This window comes from Hemicordylus capensis, chromosome 4 (genome assembly GCF_027244095.1).
Source record: "Hemicordylus capensis ecotype Gifberg chromosome 4, rHemCap1.1.pri, whole genome shotgun sequence".
Lineage (NCBI taxonomy): Eukaryota > Metazoa > Chordata > Lepidosauria > Squamata > Cordylidae > Hemicordylus > Hemicordylus capensis.
Genome location: NC_069660.1, coordinates 246,338,045 through 246,357,949, shown reverse-complemented (window position 1 = coordinate 246,357,949; position 19,905 = coordinate 246,338,045). Strand labels below are relative to the sequence as shown.

General features: G+C 39.8%; 1 protein-coding gene across 4 annotated transcripts in view; it reads right to left on the bottom strand.

The window, feature by feature from the left end:
- Positions 1-19,905, bottom strand: part of LAMA3 (laminin subunit alpha 3) — a 212,716-nt gene that overhangs the window by 148,427 nt on the left and 44,384 nt on the right. For all 4 annotated transcript variants that reach the window (XM_053242489.1, XM_053242490.1, XM_053242491.1 and 1 more), the window contains 5 exons: positions 10,571-10,668; positions 9,782-9,897; positions 5,899-6,017; positions 1,552-1,642; positions 703-834 (listed from right to left, as the gene is read on the bottom strand). In XM_053242489.1, coding sequence (XP_053098464.1) covers positions 703-834; positions 1,552-1,642; positions 5,899-6,017; positions 9,782-9,897; positions 10,571-10,668 — 556 coding nt within the window. The remainder of the gene's footprint in view (positions 1-702; positions 835-1,551; positions 1,643-5,898; positions 6,018-9,781; positions 9,898-10,570; positions 10,669-19,905) is intronic.

Here is a 19,905-nt window from a genome sequence, read left to right as displayed (position 1 = left end):
TTGTGTGGGAGATGTGTTCATCGGAATTGCCCATCTATGCACACTGCAAAACCCTGTTTTAACAGGGTATTCATCTGAACCAGCCCACTGCTGAAGTTTTAAACTGGTGTTTCTTTTTCCATTTATCTGTGATCTGCGGTTGTTTTATTGTGGACGTATTTTCCACTGCTTTATAGTATTTCCTTTATTTTGTACACTGCTTTGGGGCTTTCAAGCAAAAAGCAGCTTAGCTATAGGTAAATAAATCTTCATTCAACAAGGGTTATAATTACTGTATTATGATGGCACCTATTAACACAATTAAAACATTATTCAGTATTAGACCATCTCTGGAGTCGCCCTTGACACCAATAACAAAGGATGGTGGAGGGAAGAAACCTACATACTCTTACCCAGAGGGGAAATATGTTTAAAAATAGAACTCACAGATGGCTGCTCCCTGACTCATCTACCCATTGCAGAGACATGATGATGGATTTGATTGTAGAATTCAGATTTATCTCAGATTTCAAGAATGACTGCAGCTTTTGCCCATTTTGCCAGGCAAAAATCTGAATATTAACTTAGTGGTTAGATTTGGGGATTATAGCATTTATTTATGGATAATTTACTGATGGTTTGGTGTATTAACAGCTAAAACAAGATGTGGTTGAATATTCAATTTTTAAAATGCAGAGATGTTTCTGAGGTGTTGATACTCACTGTAACAGAATGGAAAACCATGGTATCCTTCAGCACAGTGGTCACAATTCTCACCCTGATAATTCAGCTTACAATAACAGTGACCTGATCCGTCCTCACAGCCCCTGGAATGTTCTGGGTTACAGCTACAGGCTAAAGAAAACAGCCAGAAGCTTTTTTCAGACAAATGTATTTATTTCCTAAAAGTTAACATTGCAATTACAGCAATGTCAATCACACTTGTACTTTCTTCCTTTTTTAAATAACAACTGTAATTTGGAATTAGAATACAGTATTACTTCATATCTTTAATTGCTATGTGAACTGTATCTTATTAGTATACTGCTATCCTACTAAAAACAACTTATGTTAAAAACCAGTTATGTTAAAAACCTACTAAAAGCAACTTATGTTAAAAACCAGTTAAGTATCTGCCAGAGGTTAATACATAGCTAATACAAATGTCTCTTGGAGATAAACTACACGTGATGTTAAAAACATCATTGCATGTGCACCACAACTATTTTATTTTGTAAATAGCATGCATGTATGCATGCAAGGGCCCAATCCAGTTTGGGACTGGGGTGGGTGGGGACTAGGGGGTTGTGGTGTAGATTCAGGATGTGGGGGGATAGGGAATGATCATAACATAATGTTTTGCCCAACATCATCTTGCTACACGTTTCTTAAAAGCATCATAAGTCAGACACTGGCAATATTACAATGTCTACAGTCTGCTATTGCTACTTAATTTTAGACACAGTAGAAAAGCGCTAATGCTAGAATATACTGAAATTAATTTAAACAAATTATTCCTTGGAAATCTGGAGTGGATGACCCTATAGAGCAATTAGAAGGAAAACAACATACGTATACATCCATTGGTTGCTGTCACTGGAATGCTATAAGGTCGATAGTAACCATTCAAACATTTCTCACAATTCACTCCAGCTGTGTTGTGCTATGTAGGATGAAGAAAGAGAAAAAAGTTACATAAGAGAGAGACACTCACAAGAACTCATTAGCAAGAAAAAGAACTGAATGCTACCTTCAAAAAAATTTTTAATGTGTTACTACAGCAAAGGAAAAAATATGATGTAGTAACACTGCCGTGCTGTCAGTTTTTTCTTGAATGATCAAATTTCCAAATGGCATCACAGATTATATACCATTGCCCTAAAAGAATTGAAAATGTATAGTGAAATTTCTATGACCTTGTATGAAAGAAGAATTCAGAACTTCCTTCACCATTAAATGGCTTAACAGTGAATGGTTAGGTCAGACTTAATGTTAAACCATAGTTTAGGACTATGTGAATTAGCTTAAGGGATCAATGAGCTCATGTGATATCCTCCTCCCACTGCCTTCCATGTGAGAGGAGAGCTAAAGCTTCCACTTTAGGAACAGAACAGATCAGATAGATTTGACTGGCATTTAGGAATCAATTTTTTTTTAAAAAAAATTACATAACACTACATCCAAGTAAAATAATGACATATAGGCCCAAATAAAAACTAAGAAACCATAACTTAAATTTTGAAATCCTTCCAACAAAGTATAGTTCCCCACCCCCTGCTCGACTCCACTGTTGCATATGGACTTGGAGGAACCATGGTTTGTTAACTAACTACAGTTAGAACAAGCCAGGATTCCAAGCTGAGTCACACTGTGGTTTGGTATATTTTGGCTTGTTCTAACTATAGTTAGTTCATAAGCCAAAGTTCCCCAGATTTATACATAATGCAGGACTGTAATTTGTTCTTACAGTGAGCACAACATTATTGTTGTTGCTTATAGTTATTGTTGCTTATATTGTGTTAAATCTTGTATATTTCTATCAGTTTTTTAACCAATTCTGTAAACTCTCTCAGGGGCCCCACTGGAGCCAAAAGCCAGGATAGTTTTAAAAATAATTAAATTAAATCATGATCCTGTCCAAACAGAGAGAGGAGATGAGGAAGGAGAGCATGAGAACTCATTTAGGATCATTCACATAGAACTTAACTATGGTTTAGAATTGCTTCTCAGCTGCACTGCAGTAAGAGAACATTCATGTAGTTCCTTCTTCAAGAGTGCCAGTTACAAAGTCATCCAGTTTCCATATGTTGCAACACAATTTGTTTTCCAGTTCAGATAAGGTTTCAAGTCCAATAAGCCAAAAAGATTTTTTAAAGCAAAATGCACACAATCAACTTATTTAAGCAGCAGAAATATTTGTGATGATCTGCAGATCATGAAAAAATGGATCTACAGCAAGAAAATGACATCTGTGTTACAGATTGTCTGATAGGGAACACAGAAGACACATAATATTGTAATTTTTCAAAGCAACAGTCTATCTTGGTACACCATGTCCTAATTTCCACCAATTTGTCATTCGTGAAAACAATTCTGATTGTATTTCTATAAATGGAAAAGGGCAAGCTCAATCCATATGCCTCTTCTGGGAGGGAAATGCTATAATTAGGTTTTACAACTATGCAGCATCCAGCTTAATTTCCACAAAATCAAATTATGGACCATCAACATCAGATGCATAGACAGCATTTCTTCAGATTCCAGTTGCTTATTCTCTTTGATGTTCAGAGAAGAAGTTTAGCTAACATGTTCTTTCATGGGCAAAAGTGCAAAGAGGAAGCTTCACAAAGAAATGTCAAAAGGAAAAACAAAGCTTCCTCTTTCTCTTGAAATTTTATTTTATTTTCATCCAGCTATACACAAGACAAAACCTGCTTTCATTTATCAGTAGGATGAAAAATACAAGCACTGGACATTTCTTTTGGCCCCAGGTTTCAAATAGGAGACCAGCTGACCTTTGGAGACACAAGCAGGGAAGGCATGGTTCTTTGAGCCTCCCCCTGAAGTTTTGATTTATGGCTTTATTTTTAGCTGGCAGAATATGGACCTGCTTTGCCCCTCTGATCATCATCATTATCAACATGACTGTAGTGACTGATGGGATGGAAAAATCCCCAATTTTTCAACATTCTTTCTGGCCTCCCTGTGATTCACTATTGGGGCTCTTAAAGAACAAGAAGAGCTTATTCCCTTTTGCCATTAATCTGCAGGCCACAAACGACAATCAACTCATTTTTGTTCCACAGAGGGATATCTCCCTTTCTCATGCAGAGCTGTACACACAGCATCAGGGGATTCCCACCTGAACAGCACCACTCCTGTGCCAAGAGCTACTTAAGCACAATGCTGAATGCACAGGACAGGGTAGATCATGAACTGCAAGTTCATTTTTCTATGATCTGTTACTGAAAGTAGCTTGAGTAATGGGTGCAGGAGACATCCTGTGATGTCCCCGACTGATCTGATTAGCACTCCATTTCCTTTGTGTGTTTGTATGTGCATAAAAGTTAGGGTATTTCCAGATGTCTTTTTTAGACGTGGAAATGGAGAGCGACAGTAGCACTGAGAGAGGGAAAACAACACACACACACACACACACACACACACACACACACAGAGAAAAAACCTACTGGCATGATGGCTGAACTTGCAGCAATCAACATCTTAAACATGTGGATAAGAAGTAACCAGCACTCTGATTCAATCTGTTAGTTGCCTGCAAAACCTCATCTAGAAGTGCAGTATCAAAAACTATCTCTCTTCTAAGTGGCAAAAATCACCCTGCAATTAGTCTGAATAAATATCTCACACTGTCCCATTTACATTGTTTCACTTCTTCATTATTGGAACCTACCCCACCCCTTTTAAAGAAAAAATCCAGCAGAATTTGCACAAATACACCAATGTAATCAGCACTCAAAAGTGTATGGTAGGCATGTGCACGAATCGCGAGTCGACACACGATTTGGAACACATCCCCAGCCCCTTTAAAATGGAGGAGTGCAGGTGCATACCTGCTCCTCCGCCGCCTGCTGCCACTTCCAGCTACTTCCACTGGAGCTCCTCCCAGTTATTTTGGCGCGCCAGTGGCGCTCTCCCCCAGCTGCCCTTGTGCGACGCGGCACACATCTGTGCATGCGTGGATGCCATTTGTGTGGTCAGTTGCTGACCATGCAAATGGCTGCTGTGCATGAGTGGAAGACATGTGCATGCCAGCATCATACAAGGACAGCTGGGGGAGAGTGCCATTGGTGTGCCAAAATAGCTGGGAAGAATGCCGCCGATTCAGAAAGTAGCAGCGAGCAGTGGAGGAGCAGGTATGCACCTGCTCGCCTCTGTTTTAAAGGGGGTGGGGATGTGTTCCAAATTATGTGTCAAATCTTGATTCGTGGAGATCCCTGGTGTATGAGGCTACGAAGTCCCACCAATGCTACATCTTATTCATCCAGCATTACTTTTTATTATTATTTAAATGGCCTCTTCAGATAGCTTAAAATAAACCCAGTCTTTCATTACTGAAGTGTATATATCAAGCAATCAGTTATCTGGGCTATCCCGTTTTGGGGACATTTTGACCAAATACTATGATGAGTATTTTTGGAAAGTTTACAATGACATGATATGATTTCAGAACTGGAAAGAACAACATACAGAAACTATAGTATCCCTTAAATACAGAAAGGACAGTATCCCTTTAAAAAAAGGAGCCGTCAGGTTATAATGCAATGGTCTATAATGCAACGGTCAGGTTATAATGCAATGGTGGTGGTGGGGAAGTCTGTGTACTTTATTGAGATTAAGTGATCACATTTTAGATGAATTTTATTGTATTACAAAATTAGGTAATTGTATTATTAACTGCAATTTGCAGGGGTGTAGCTATAATGGAGAAAGTGGGGGAACAAATGTCCCTAGGCCCATGTAGCGGGCACTGGCTGGGAAACAGGCCACTCTTCACTCTCCCATCCCATCTCCTTTATTCATTGGCAAGTTACTGGTTCCTGACTGGAATGTGCAGAGTGTCGAATGTTATTTACAGAGAAGCAAGGGGAAGGGCACACTGAGAATGTTTTGTTTTTCACCATGTCTATATAGTTCTTCTGAAGCAAAGTAATGGGGTGGGTGGGAGTGGAGAAGAAGAAGTTGGGGGTCCAGGAGCCCATCTTCACATCTTCTCCCAGGGCCTACTTCAACCTGGCTATTTGTTATGCATCAGTTAGGATACAGAGTCCAAAACTTAAGGAAGTTTAGAGTGACTGAAAATTAGCCTCAACATTCCATCAAAGAACAAATATTTTTGTGTATGGCATTTCCAACTCCCATGTATTTGCATACTACTACAAGTACATTTTACTGTACCTGACAATCAATGCAGACCCCTCCGCCTTGATACTGTCCATAGATATTCAAGCTCCCTTTACGTTGCTCAACCTCAGGGTCATAATAGCAGTCACTAGCATGTCCATGGCAGTTGCAGGCTGGGAGAAACGATGGGTTAGATTTTATTATAGCAATGGAAAAATTCAAGTGACTAGTGGAACACTGTGGGAGGGCGGGGGGGAGGATGTCTTAAATTTCCACACAACATGCTGCACAGAGATTTTTCACCATCAGAAACAAGATAATCACAGTCATTTCTTACTAGCTACACTTTCATAAAGCTTGTTACAGGGCAAGAAACAAAAAAAAAGTCATTTGTAGGCTTTGAAAAAGCTTCATATTCACAGATTAAATTTAAAGCTTCAATATTACTAGAATCTACTGCACTGCCTGCCAGTTTGTTTTCCAGGTACAATTCAAGGTACAATTAATTATTACCTTTCAAGGTATAATTAATTACAGTTCAAGGTACAATTAATTATTACCTTCACAGCCCTGAACGGCTTTGGCTCCGGGTACCTTAGGGGCCACTTGCTCCCAGCTGAATCTACCCACCTGACTGGATTGGCTGGGAGGGCTCAGCTTTGGGTGCTGATGCCTGCCAAGGCCTCTTTGTCAAGCACAAGGGACAGGGCCTTCTCAGTCACTGCCCCAGGCTGTAGAACTTGCTCTCAGCTGAGAGCCACATGGCTCCCTCTCTCCCAACCTTTAGGAGGAAAGTGAAGACTACCCTTTTTATCCAGGCTTCTGGCCAATGATCTGTCTCCTTTTTAAATTTTTAGCTGTGTGTGTTCACCAAATTTATTGCTCCTATTTTAGCCACTTATCCTGGTCACACAGACCAATTTTATTTGGAAATTATCCTGGCTAATTTTAAACCTGTAATTTCAGATAATGTGGAAAAGTTCTGTTTTGTGGCATCGAAGCTCCATAAAGACTGTATTAGTAATTTGAACAGTTTGTGATTTTGTAAACTTGAAATTTTTGAATTTTCTTATTAATGTTATTAATTGTTATTGTTTGTTAATCTGGTCTGTGACCGCAACAAACATACTACTACTACTACTACTACTACTAGCTGTGTGTGTTCTGTTTTTATGTTGTTTTTCTTGAATTCTATTATTTTTATCTTGTTAGCCTGGAGTCTTAAGATGAAGAATGGTATATAAATACAAATATAGTAGTACAAGTAGTAATATCATATCATATATCATATCATAAATATAATTTCCCCAACAATTTTACTACTTTCCAAAAGAACAAATTTGGGCCAAAATAACGTCCCCAAAAGCAGTGCAAGATCAACCTGAACCAATTTTGGGGTGAATCCATCTCCCTGACAGTGTCTCCATGTTATGGCTGACAAGGAGGAGGGCAGGCAGCTGAACCACTGCAGCACTGAAGCATGACATCTGAGATACCTGTCTGACTGCTTTCAGCAGCGGTGATCTTAAAGGTTTACTATCTGAGTGGCAATTCAGAAGTGGCAAGCTCAGATAAGATTTTATTATCACCATCTGCTGAACCTTATGCAATCTGTTTAGACCGGCCCTTTTGCTCATTTTAGATGTAGGTTTATATACATTCAGTGCACAGAGCGGTTAGATTTGGAAAATTAATCAATAATGGAATAATCTTTAACAATATTATCTACTCATGCCTATATATAGGCATCACTTCATCTTCATCACTTCATCAAATCTTGTGTTTTGGGTGGTATAGATAGATAGATAATTTATTTACGGTCATAGACCAAAAATACAAGGACAAAGTACAACAACAAAAACATAGTACAAAATAAAATAAAATACAAGAGTAAAAATAGTAAAATTAAATATAAGGTGACTCCCTTTTGTACAATCTAGAAACAATATAACAAAACCTTGCAACAGAGTTGGAAACAGAAGAATCCCTATCTGACAATAAAAACTTAATAAAATGGTCATCGGACTGATCTGTCGACCCACACACTAGAAGAAGAATAAAGCGCTCCCTAATCTTCTGGTGTAATTTACAGTGTAATAAAATGTGAGCTATAGTTTCTATTTCCCTGGAGCCACAACTGCATCGGCATTCATCCAAGGGGAGACCCTGGTATCTCCCCGCTAACAGCACAGAAGGAAGAGCACTGGACCTTGCTCTTGTAAACGCCCAGCGAGATTTGCTAAATGTAATAGTAAGCAAATAAAGGCAAGGAAAAAACCCGTCTTAAACTTTATTCCATTGTAGTGTTCAGGTAAGGAGGCCCAATTATTTTGAGTCTCCGCGTTGTCTTCTAGTCGTTGTCTTGCTACTTTTTTTGCTTTTGCCAAGCCTAGTTCTAATAACAATTCAGGGGCTAAACCTATGGAAAGGATTTTGTCGCTCATTGTTGAACACCAGGCTGGCTGGGGGTTAGCTGAGAGAAACATAGGAATTAATCCAGCCGGTCGCAGGTGAACTTTTAACCAAAAGTTAATAATTAGGAGCCAAACTCTTGTCTCGATCTTTAGGAGACCTGCCTCCGTGCGTAAAACCACATTTAGGGTACACTTGGATGTGCCAAATAAGGTCCTTAGAAAACCAGACTGATTTCTTTCTAACATATCAAAATTAGAATATGGGCCCAATTGAATACCATACAGCAGTTGGGGAACTGTTTTTGCAGAGTACAGTTTTAAAGTTGCGGGAATGAAACCAGCACCTTCAGCGCTATGAAATCTACAAATTGTCACCACGCTGCATTTTGCTGATTCGGCAACCATTTTTATGTGTGTATGTATGTATTGGTTTATTTTGGCCCAAGGCCAGCATATTTTATGTGTGTGGATTTCCCACTATTTTGTTGGAAAATTACCCTTTGGGGCGGTATACAAGTATGTTAAATAAATAAAATAAATAAAATATACCGCCTCCTTTGGAAGTCCATCTAGCAGTCACCAGGGATAGGGTCTTTTTGGTGATTGATGACCACACTTTTTGGAGCTCTTCCACTCCAGCGATTCAATTGGCTCCATCACATGTTATATTTCAATATCTTTAAAAAATCCTGACTTTTTAAGCAGGCCTTTGCCCTCCTGCTCTGTTGTTACAGTGTTCCATACAGGTTTTATTGTTGTGTTTTTATGTTTCTAACTTTCGATGTGTTGTTGTTGTTAATTTATTTATTTATTGCTATCGTTGATTGTTTTAATTATTGGTTTTTGTCACCTTCAGGATAAAAATCTTTAAATTCAGAAATAAATACACAAAAATAGCTTGCTGCAGCACTCAACCTTCATTTTCCTCCCAACCTCCTAGTGTTCTTAAAGGGAGGAGGAATTCCTTCTTTACTGCAGCCTTGAGCTGGCTCCATTTCTCCACTTTTTTGTGACTGTCTGTAGCTTGACAACTACTAATCACTTTCTAAGCCATATTCCAAAGCAACTCTCCAGCCTAGCCCTCTGAATTACAGTGAACTATTATGTTAAATGCATATTTTTTTCCCCCTTTTGTAAATAGCAACTGCAAGGAAGGATCAATCAGGATAGGAATTATGGCATGAGGGGAAAGGGGATTTTGATCCTTTCCCCCACAACACAGTCCTGACAACTGTCCTCCTGACAAAGTGGCTGAACTAATAGCAGCTTCCCTTCCAGGAAAGCAGAAGCATCAGAAGGGAATTTCTGTTGGGACCGCATTATGGTGGAAATGGTTAAAACCCTTTCCCCTGCACAGTACAGTCCCAATCATTATCCCCTCCACACACACAGAGAGACTATTTATAAAATAAAACAGAAGGGCAAACTTTGCATTTAACATAACATGCAGTTTGACCATTAAATTGTAAGCCGACCAGCAGGATCCATTCATGTGCCGTACTGGATCTTTTTCTAATACTTACGTTCACACGGATTTGTGCTGCTGGCTGTTGCAGTTTGCCATTGTTTCTGATTATATCCAGGGCAGCAATGATCACAAGTTTCTCCACAAGTATTGTGTTGACATGCACATTGGTACCTGGATATTTAAGCAATTTTTATCGGATTATTATTTTTCACAATCCAACACAATGTGAATCTAAGTATCAGCATGTATAAACAGCTTCTTCAAAATTAAATTAAAAGGTATTCTAATAGCCATAGAGCTACACCAGGGCTAGGAATAAGGTGGGTAAGTAGAGGCACAGACTCTGTATACATCCTGCATATAGTTAGGCTGCTTAAATTCCATTAACTTCCAAAAGGATTTAAACAGACTAAGTATGTACAAGATTGTGGATTGCAGCCAAAGTGCATTTGGATAATGAGGCTGTTTTGATAAAAGATGTTCATGTAACAAATAACCCCTTTAAAACATATCAAGGCTGCTTCACACATTTTTTCCCAATAAAGAAGTGTATAATATATGCATTTTGTAAATATGAATGATCATGTGGCATTTTTCACCAATGTACTGTATATAAGTCAAAAAGCTAACACACATGTACAGATAAAATGTCAAAAAGCCATTATTTACATGTTACAAATTATAACCCTTTTTTTGACACAGGGATTAATCTCCATTTAAAAAACAACTATCTGCTAAGTGTTCCTTTCTAAATTCTAAGCTTTCTGTAAGATGCCATCATTTTAGAGTCAGAAAGTAATCATTTTGAAAGTGCCATTGTTTCTATTATACTGAATTTCCTTACCTGTATGGACTTGGGTCACTTTTTGCATCACAGACATCAGCATGTCCATGGCAAGCACACTGTCCACCAATGCTGATGTCTTTTATACTGTAGTAGTACTAGAGAACAGAAGTGAGATAAGCAGACAAGTTGCTGAGTGGATCTCTTTGGTGTATTCAGTCAAATGTTATGAATTCTAGATGTAGGCCAGTATCATTGATAGTGAAACATGGCCATAGAGTCTTCCCTCTACTATAAACAGTTTATTCTACAACTAAAATTAATATTGCTTAAATATTTGGTTTTTGTTGTTATTTTTGCCATGGATTGGGGAGAAAGAAAACAAATAATGGAGCAAAGGAAGAGAAGTCTAGAAAAGTCTAGAAAGACGCAGTCAGTAGAGGCAGAAAGTAGTCATCACCAAGTGCAAGGGACACCATGAACAGAAGATGACGTTTTTACCTCCTGACAAAACAACAACAACAACGTAATTCAGCAGTTCACCTTAAGCAGGTCCTTGGTTCAAATCATTCAGCTCAGCCATAAACTCACTGAGTGGTTTGAGGCAAGCAACAATATCTCAGCCCCCATGTCTTTAAAAATGAGGATAATAATATTGGCTTTTAAAGGGTGTTATTGGGGTTACTGGGCATATTTGTACATATTCAGAATTCTTTGAACACTTAGGAGAAAGCACAGCTCATTATTATTATCATTATTCAAACGTTTAGCCTTTTTGTGTCTTCTGAGCCATCATTAGACAGTGGCCATACATTTCCAGCATCATAAAATTTTTCTCCACAATGTCATAAAGGATAGAGTTCAAATGGAAGTGTTGGTTCTCAGCACTTATTTATACACTAGGAAACATATTCCATGCTTGTATGATGACTATGTACAAGCAAGGAATACAGATAAAGCCTGGAACTTCTGATATGCGGTAATGGCAACATTACAGGGCTGTCACTAACTCTTTGATGCTCACTTATAAACATATTTCCCCTGCTGACAGGGCAAAGAGGCAACTTCCAAAGGTGCTTGTTCTCTTATGTTTAGCAAGGAGAGGAGAGCTGGTCTTGTGGTAGCAAGCATGACTTGTCCCCATAGCTAAGCAGGGTCTGCCCTGGTTGCATATGAATGGGAGACTTGATGTGTGAGCACTGCAAGATATTCCCCTCGGGATGTAGCCACTCTGGGAAGAGCAGAAGGTTTCAAGTTCCCTCCCTGGCTTCTCCAAGATAGGGCTGAGAGAGATTCCTGCCTGCAACCTTGGAGAAGCCACTGCCAGTCTGTGAAGACAATACTGAGCTAGATGGACCAATGGTCTGAATCAGTATATGGCAGTTCCCTATGTTCCTAAGAAGAGAATCTCTTGTGTGTAGCAGAAGGAGAGCAGGTGTCCCTGTTCAGACCCAGCATAGCATCCCTCCAGTAGATGCTGCTGGTGTCCATATTGTGATTATTTTTAGATATATTTATTTATTGTTCAATTTTTATACTGCCTTTCATAATGTATCTCAAGGTGGTTTACAAAAGATAAAATAAAATAAAATCCCATAAAAGTTACTTTTAAAACCTGAAAATCAACATTAAAAACCATAAACACACACAAACTTAAAACAAACAAACAAATAGAAACAAGAAAACTGAGAAACCTGGCAGCCTCTAAAAGCTAAATGCCTGAGTAAATAAAATAGTCTTGAGTTGTTTTTTTAAAAGCAGCCACAAACATCAGAGAGCAAACAATAACCGAGAGAGCATTCCAGAGCCTGGGGGCAGCAACAGAGAAGGCCCTGTCTTGTGTGCACAACAATTTAGCCTCTCTCAATTTTGGCACACTGAGCAAAGGCCCTTCTGATTGTGAACCCTTTGGGAACCAACTTATCATTATTATTCTATTTTCGATGTAAACCACTTTGACAACTTTTTCATTGAAAAGCAGAATAATAATAATAATAATAATAGTTATTATTTATTTATTTGTGAGCCACATTTCTGTCTCAGTTTGAAGCCTACTCTGAGAAGAGCAGAAGCACAGAGAGGCATGCAGACAAGACTTTCAGGGACATGGTAGAGGCATCCCACTCTAAGGCATATAGCTCCTCTGCTGTCAAGGAGAATGAAGGTCTTAAGGAAGGAGGCCATCAGTCTGAGGAAGAGGGAAATGCTCCTTTAGAAGGAACCCCCTCCGTCAATGAAGAGCCCATATCCTCTCGCACAGGGGATAGTCCTCCAGGGGGATGGGGGACTCCTTTTAGTGGGCAATTAAATCATTAGAGGTATAGAGAGATGGTCTGTGACACACATGTAGACAGCATAGTGATTTGCCTGCCTGGTGCGAAGGTTGTGGACATCACACGCAAGCTAGATAGGCTTATAGGAGGAGCCAGCTGTCATGGTGCATGTCGGCACCAATGATGTTTGGAAATGTAGTTGGGAGATCCTAGAAGCCAAATTTAAGCAGATAGGTAGCATATAGAAGTCGAGGACCCCAAAGTAGCATTTTCAGAAATGCTACCTGTTCCATGCGCAAAGAGAGTGAGACAGGCAGAGCTGAGGGGTCTCAATGCATAGGTGAGACATCGGTGTAGGGAGGAAGGGTTTAGATTTGTTAGGCACTCGTCTGGGATACATTTTGGGGCAAGCAAAGCCTGTACAAACAGGATGAGCTACACTTGAACTAAAATGGAACCAGACTGCTGGTGCTTAAAATAAAAAAGGTTGCACAGCAGCATTTAAAATGACACCTGGGGTATAGCTGACAGGAGCTGGACAGTATCCAATTTGGCAAATGCCATCCCTTAAGGTGTGAGAGTGTAAAAGATTCAGAAAAAACAGAAGGGGACACAGTAGAACCACATAACGAGACCAAAGAGGCAAAAGAAAGATAGCATACACCAGGGAAGAGATTCAGCAGATAGGTGCTTACTGTATATGCCAATGCCAGAAGCCTCCAAGCCAAGATGGGTGAGCTGGAGTGCTTGGTTGCTAACACAGAAATAGATATAGTGAGCATAACAGAAACATGGTGGAACAGTGAGAACCAGTGTGACCCTGTTATCCCTGGATATAAACTCTATAGAAAGGACAGGGAGGGGCGTCTTGGAGGTGGAGTAGCACTGTATGTTAAGGAAGGGATAGAATCTGACAAGCTAGAAAACCTAGGAGGGCCGTCACAGAAACCCTGATAATACAAGACCTGAAAGGAAATGTTCTACTGAGGACGTATTATCGCCCTCCGGATCAAAATGCTGACAGTGACTGGGAGTTGCAGGAGGAAATCAGGGAGGCATCAAGGGGAGGCAGGGCAGTAATAATGGGTGACTTCAATTACCCACATATAGATTAGGTAAATTCATATAGATTAGGTAAAGGTCATTACAAAGAGGTCAGATTTCTAGATATGCTGAATGATTGTGCCCTGGAACAGTTGGTTTTGGAATCAACCAGAGAGAAGGCGACTTTGGACTTAATTCTGAGTGGCACCCAGGACCTGATGCGTGATGTCAGTGTCATCGACCCTTTAGGGCAGTGGCCATAGTGTGATCAAATCCAGAATACATGTGGGCAGAGAATCACCAAGGAAGACACTTTGCATTTCAGAAGAGGAAACTTCTCTAAAATGAGAAGTTTGGTGAAAAGAAAACTGGAAGGGAAAATCAGGAGAGTCACTTCCCTCCAGAATGCATGGAGTTTACTTAAAACCACAGTACTAGAAGCCTAGTTAGAATGTATACCAAAAAGGAAGAAAGGTACCACCAAGACTGGGAGAATGCCAGCATGGCTAACAGGTAAAGTCAAGGAAGCTATAAAGGAGAAGACTTCCTTCAGAAATTGGAAATCCTGCCGAAATGAAGAGAACATAAAGGAACACAAACTTTGGCAAAAGAAATGCAAGATGACAATAAGGGAGGCAATAAGAGTTTGAGTAATATTTAGCTAAAAGCATCAAGGAATAATAAATGCCGCTTTAAATATATCAGAAGCAGGAAAGCTGCCAGGAAGGCAGCTGGACCATTAGACAATAAGAAGGATTAGGCCAAACTAAGAGGTTGCAGAGAAGCTAAATGAGTTCTTTGCATCTGTCTTCAAGGCAGAGGATATTGAGCATATACCTGTTCCTGAAGCAGGCCTCTCAGAGTCAGAGGCTAAAGAACAGAGTCAGATAGAGGTGACAAGAGATGATGTTCTAAAGAACTCAGGGATTGTAGGGATAAGTTATATATTTTAGCAAAGAGATCAGCAATTTCACATTTGAGTTCTTTAAGGACTCTTGGATGGATTCTTTCTAGAATCCTGGCGATTTGCTAGTTTTTAATTTTTCCAGACAATTTAGAACATCATCTCTTGTCACCTCTATCTGTTAGCAAGTGTAAAATGATGCATATTGGGGCAAAAACCTTCAACTTCACTTATACACTGATGGATCTCAACTGTTGGTGACTGACCAGGAAAGGGGTCTTGGGGCCGTGGTGGACAGCTCATTGAAAGTGTTGACTCAATGTGTGGCAGCTGTGAAAAAGACCAATTCCAGGCTAGGGATCATTAGGAAGGGGATTGGGGGGAAAAAGGCTTATATTATAATGCCCCTATACAAAACTAGGGTGCGTACTTGTAGTAGTGCGTACAATTCTAGTCACTACACCTAAAGAAAGACACTGCAGAACTAGAAAAGGTGCAGAAGAGGGCAACCAAGATGATCAGGGGCCTAGAATACCTTTCTTATGAGGCAAGGCTACAACACCTGGGGCTTTTTAGTTTAGAAAAAAGACGACTGCGGGGAGACACGATAGAGGTCTACAAAATCATGCATGGTATGGAGAAAGTGGATAGAGAGAGAAATTTCTTCATCTTACAGAACACTAGAACCAGCGGTTATCCCATGAAATCAATTGCCAGGAAATTTAGGACCAACAAAGGGAAGTACTTTTTCACACAACACATAATCAACTTGTGGAATTTTCTGCCACAAGATGTGGTGACAGCCAACAACCTGGATGGCTTTAAGAGGGGTTTGGATAACTTCATGGAGGAGAGGTCTATTAACGGCTACTAGTCGGAGGGCTATAGGCCACCTCCAGCCTTAGAGGCAAGATGCCTCTGAAACCAGTTGCAGGGGAGTAATAGTAGGAGAGAGGCATGCCCTCAGCTTCTTCCTGTGGGCTTCCAGCAGCATCTGGTGGGCCACTGTGTGAAACAGGATGCTGGAATAGATGGGCCTTGGGCCTGATACAGCAGGGTCATTCTTATCTAATAATAATAGTGGCTGACATCCCATGCAGAGTAACACAGATGGTTCTCAACTGCCCATGCTGCTGTAAGCATCTAATGCACTACCAATGATATTACACAGGAGCACTCTGCACTAATACCTAAAACCGTTGTGCAATGCTACGCCCATTACTTTCAGGAGATGTAGTGTTGCGCAAATGCCATTGCACAATTTTAAGTATTAGCATAAGACTATCCTTGCACAACACTGCAGGCAGTGCGTGAGACGCCTGCAGCAGTTCAGAATCACCCATATTACTCTGTATGGGATGTCAGGCAATAATAATAATAATAATTATTATTATTATTATTTTACACAGTCAGACAGGTGTTATTGACTGGTTTGTTTTATCCAGACATCGAGTCCTTCCCAAGGACCTAGGATGCCAAAATTTTATTGTCAATGTTGTTGCTGTTGTTATAGATATCATCACAGAATATAGGCTGTTCCCAGTAAAGCTGCTTATTATTATTATTTCTTGTTTACACAGTCAGACAGGTGTTATTGACTGGTCCTGGGTTTTGAGTCCTTCCCAAGGACCTGGGATGCCAGAATTTTATTGTCACTGTTGTTGCTGTTGTTATAGATATCATCGCAGAATATAGGCTGTTCCCAGTAAAGCTGCTTTTTGTAATTGGCTGATGGTGATTTCTGTGGCCCCTATGGTGTTGAGGTGCTCTTCAAGGTCTTTTGGAACTGCACCCAGGGTGCCAATTACCACTGGGATTATTTGGGTCTTTTTCTGCCACAGCCTTTCCATTTCAATTTGTCGATCTTTGTATTTGGTTATTTTTTTCTATTTCTTTTTCTTCTATTCTGCTATTCCCCTGGTATTGCTATGTCGATTATTTTAACTTGTTTTTCTTTCTTCTCGACTACAGTTATATCTGGTGTAGTGTGGCAGATGTTTGTCTGTTTGTAGTCGGGAGTCCCATAATATTTTTACATCTTCATTTTCTACCACTTTTTCAATTTTATGGTCCCACCAATGTTTGGCTACAGGTAGCTTGTATTTTTTGCAGATGTTCCAGTGTATCATCCCTGCTACCTTGTCATGCCTTTGTTTGTAGTCAGTCTGTGCGATCTTTTTACAACAGCTGATTAGGTGGTCCACGGTTTCATCTGCTTCTTTACAAAGGCGGCACTTGCTGTTTGTTGTGGATTTTTCGACTTTTGCTCTTATTGCAGTATCTTTCGCAGGCAGTATTAAACCCTCTGTTTCTTTCTTCAAGTTGCCATTCTTAAGCCATTGCCAGGTCTTGGTGATGTCTGATTTTCCACTTATATTGTGCAAATATTGACCATGCAGGGGCTTATTTCTCCATTTTTCTGCTCGGTTCTTGACTTGTTCTTTCTTGTAGGCCTGCTTTCTTTTATTGGTGTTGAATAGTTTCGCGTTATTGAGCATTTGAAGTGCATCTTCTTCACTGTCCTTGATATATTCTTCAAGTCCTCTTTTCTCCTCTTCTACTGTTTGATGGACTTGCAGCATTCCTCATCCACCTGAGCTGCGAGGGAGGTACAGCCTATCTACATCACTGCAGAGGTGCAGAGCATGATTGATGGTCATGATTTTCCTGGTCTTATGATCTAGCATCTCTAGCTCTGCCTGGGTCCAGTCTATTATTCCTGCAGTGTATCTGATAACAGGTATAGCCCAGGTGTTTTTGGCTTATATGATGTTCCCGCCATTGAGTTTGGACTCGAGGATTTTTCTAACTCTCCTGATGAATTCACTTCCAATTTTTCTTTTAACTTCTTTTAACTTTTCTTTTAACTTCTCTTTTAACTTCTTTTAACTTCAGATGTTATCAGCCTGGAGAATGCCCAAGTATTTGTAATGTTCTTTCTCTTCCAGGTTCTTGATGTTGCTTCCATTGGGCAGTTCTATTCCTTCTGTTTTTCTTATTTTCCCTCTCTTCATTATTAATGCAGCACACTTGTCTAGTCCAAACTCCATTGCTATATCGCTACTGAATATACAGACAGTGTTTAGCAGTGATTCGATTTCTGACAGGGACTTTCCATACAACTTCAGATCTTCCATGTACAGCAGATGGTTGATTTTACTTGATGTTTTAGATGTTTGGTATCCGAGGCCTGTTTTATTTAGTATTTGTGAAAGTGGGGTCATGGCGATTACAAACAACAGAGGGGATAGTGAGTCCCCTTGGAAAATGCCTCTTCTAATGCTAACCTGTCCAAGTGTCTCGCCATTGATTGTTAACTGTGTACTCCACATGCTCATTGCTTTTTTAAATAAATATCAATGTTTTTGCTGACACCAGTTGTTTCTAAACATTTTAGTATCCATGTGTGAGGCAATGAATCGAAGGCTTTCTTGTAGTCAATCCATGCAACACTTAGATTGGTTTTTCTTCTCTTGCAATTTTCTAAAATCATTTTGTCAATCAGCAGCTAGTCTGTTGTGCCTCTGGTGTTCCGGCAATTTCCTTTCTGTTCAACTGGAAGCTGTTGGTTAGTTAATAAGTGTTGCATCACTTCATCTGCTATTATTCCAGTTAATAATTTGAACATGGTTGGCAGGCAGGTTATTGGTCTATAATTACTTGGAACCGCACCTTTTGCTGGGTCTTTCATGATGAGATGAGTTTTCCCAGTTGTTAGCCATGTTCAATATCACCTCCTTGCAAAATGTGATTGAACTGTTTTGATAGTTGTTTATGAAGGCTTGTTAGGTGTTTAAGCCAAAAGCCATGCAGTTCATCGTCGCCTTATTAATTCTGGTGTTATTATTATATCTTGCATTTGTTGGTTACATTTTTTGACCTCTTTCATCCAGCCTGCTTTTTTATTATAATCTATTGGATTGTCCCATAATTTCCCCCAGAATTGCACTGTTTCTTCTTTATTTGGTGTTTCGATGTTTCTTGCAGTTTCTCCCTCTATGCTTTGGTAGAAACATCTCTGATTCGACTGGAATTGGAGATTCTGCCTGTGTTGTGTAATTCTGGCTTCATACCTGCTAATCTTCTTTGACACTGCTGTTATTTGCTGCTTTATTATTTCCAGGCCTTCTCTAATTTTCCTTGAATCTAGGTGGTATTTTTTGGATGAGATACTGTTTGGTGTTTTCATTCTTCAGCTTCTTGTCTTTCATATCTTTCAATTTACTAGCATCTGATCTAAGCCTGGAGATTTTATTTTCTAATCTAATCTTCCTTTTAGGTGATGTACTACTTTCTTTTTTTTTACAGGTCTACTGATCTTATATCCGAGCTCTTGTGTTGTTATTGTTGCTGCACTGTACATTAGTTGGTTTGTTTCTTGCAAATTCTTGGTTGTTATTTCTGCAAGTGCAGCATTGACATCTTTTAATGCCTGAGCAAGTTGTTTTTTGGCAACTGTTTTTAGAGCTGGAAGTCGAACCCTGGTGGTTGTTTGGTTCATGTGCTCAGTTATTTTTTCTTTAGTTCTTGTTGCTTTTCTGTTAAACGGCATTCGGGTTTTTGAGGTGAAGACAAAGGGGAGGTTGCCTGGTTTTGATTTTGAAACAGTTCAGCAACGGTGGCATCCTCTATTTCCAACACCTCCTCCACCTGCGCCTGAGCAACTGCTTCCATTGGTGGTAATTCTTCTTCCATATCTTGAGCCTGTGTTGCTCTTTGCAGTTCTTCCAGCTCAACTCCTGTGAATACTTTATTTCTTATTATGAATCTTCTCTGGTCTGCTAGCCTTTGTTCTGTTATTTCTGTATCTGGATGCTTCTCTTTCCAAATTTGGTACATTCTTTTTAAATAACCTCATTGGACTAGACTTGTAATAGCAGATCATTATTTCCTTGTTGGCATTTTTCGTATATTTTTTTCGGTTAAGCGACGTTTCTACCAGTAGCTTTGCTGTCTCCAGCCCTGGTTGCTCAACTGAAGATCCTGAGTCCTGTAGCCCACTTGCCACCAGATGTCCAGGGACTCCAGCACCTGGTGCGGTCCTTGTTGACCCGGGCGACGACCAATCCGGTATAGATTTATTAAAGTTATGTCTCACCATATTGTTGATGGGAGAGGCACGCTTTGTCTGGCTCCTCTGGTGAGACCTGTCCAGTATGGTTGGACCTCTGGCA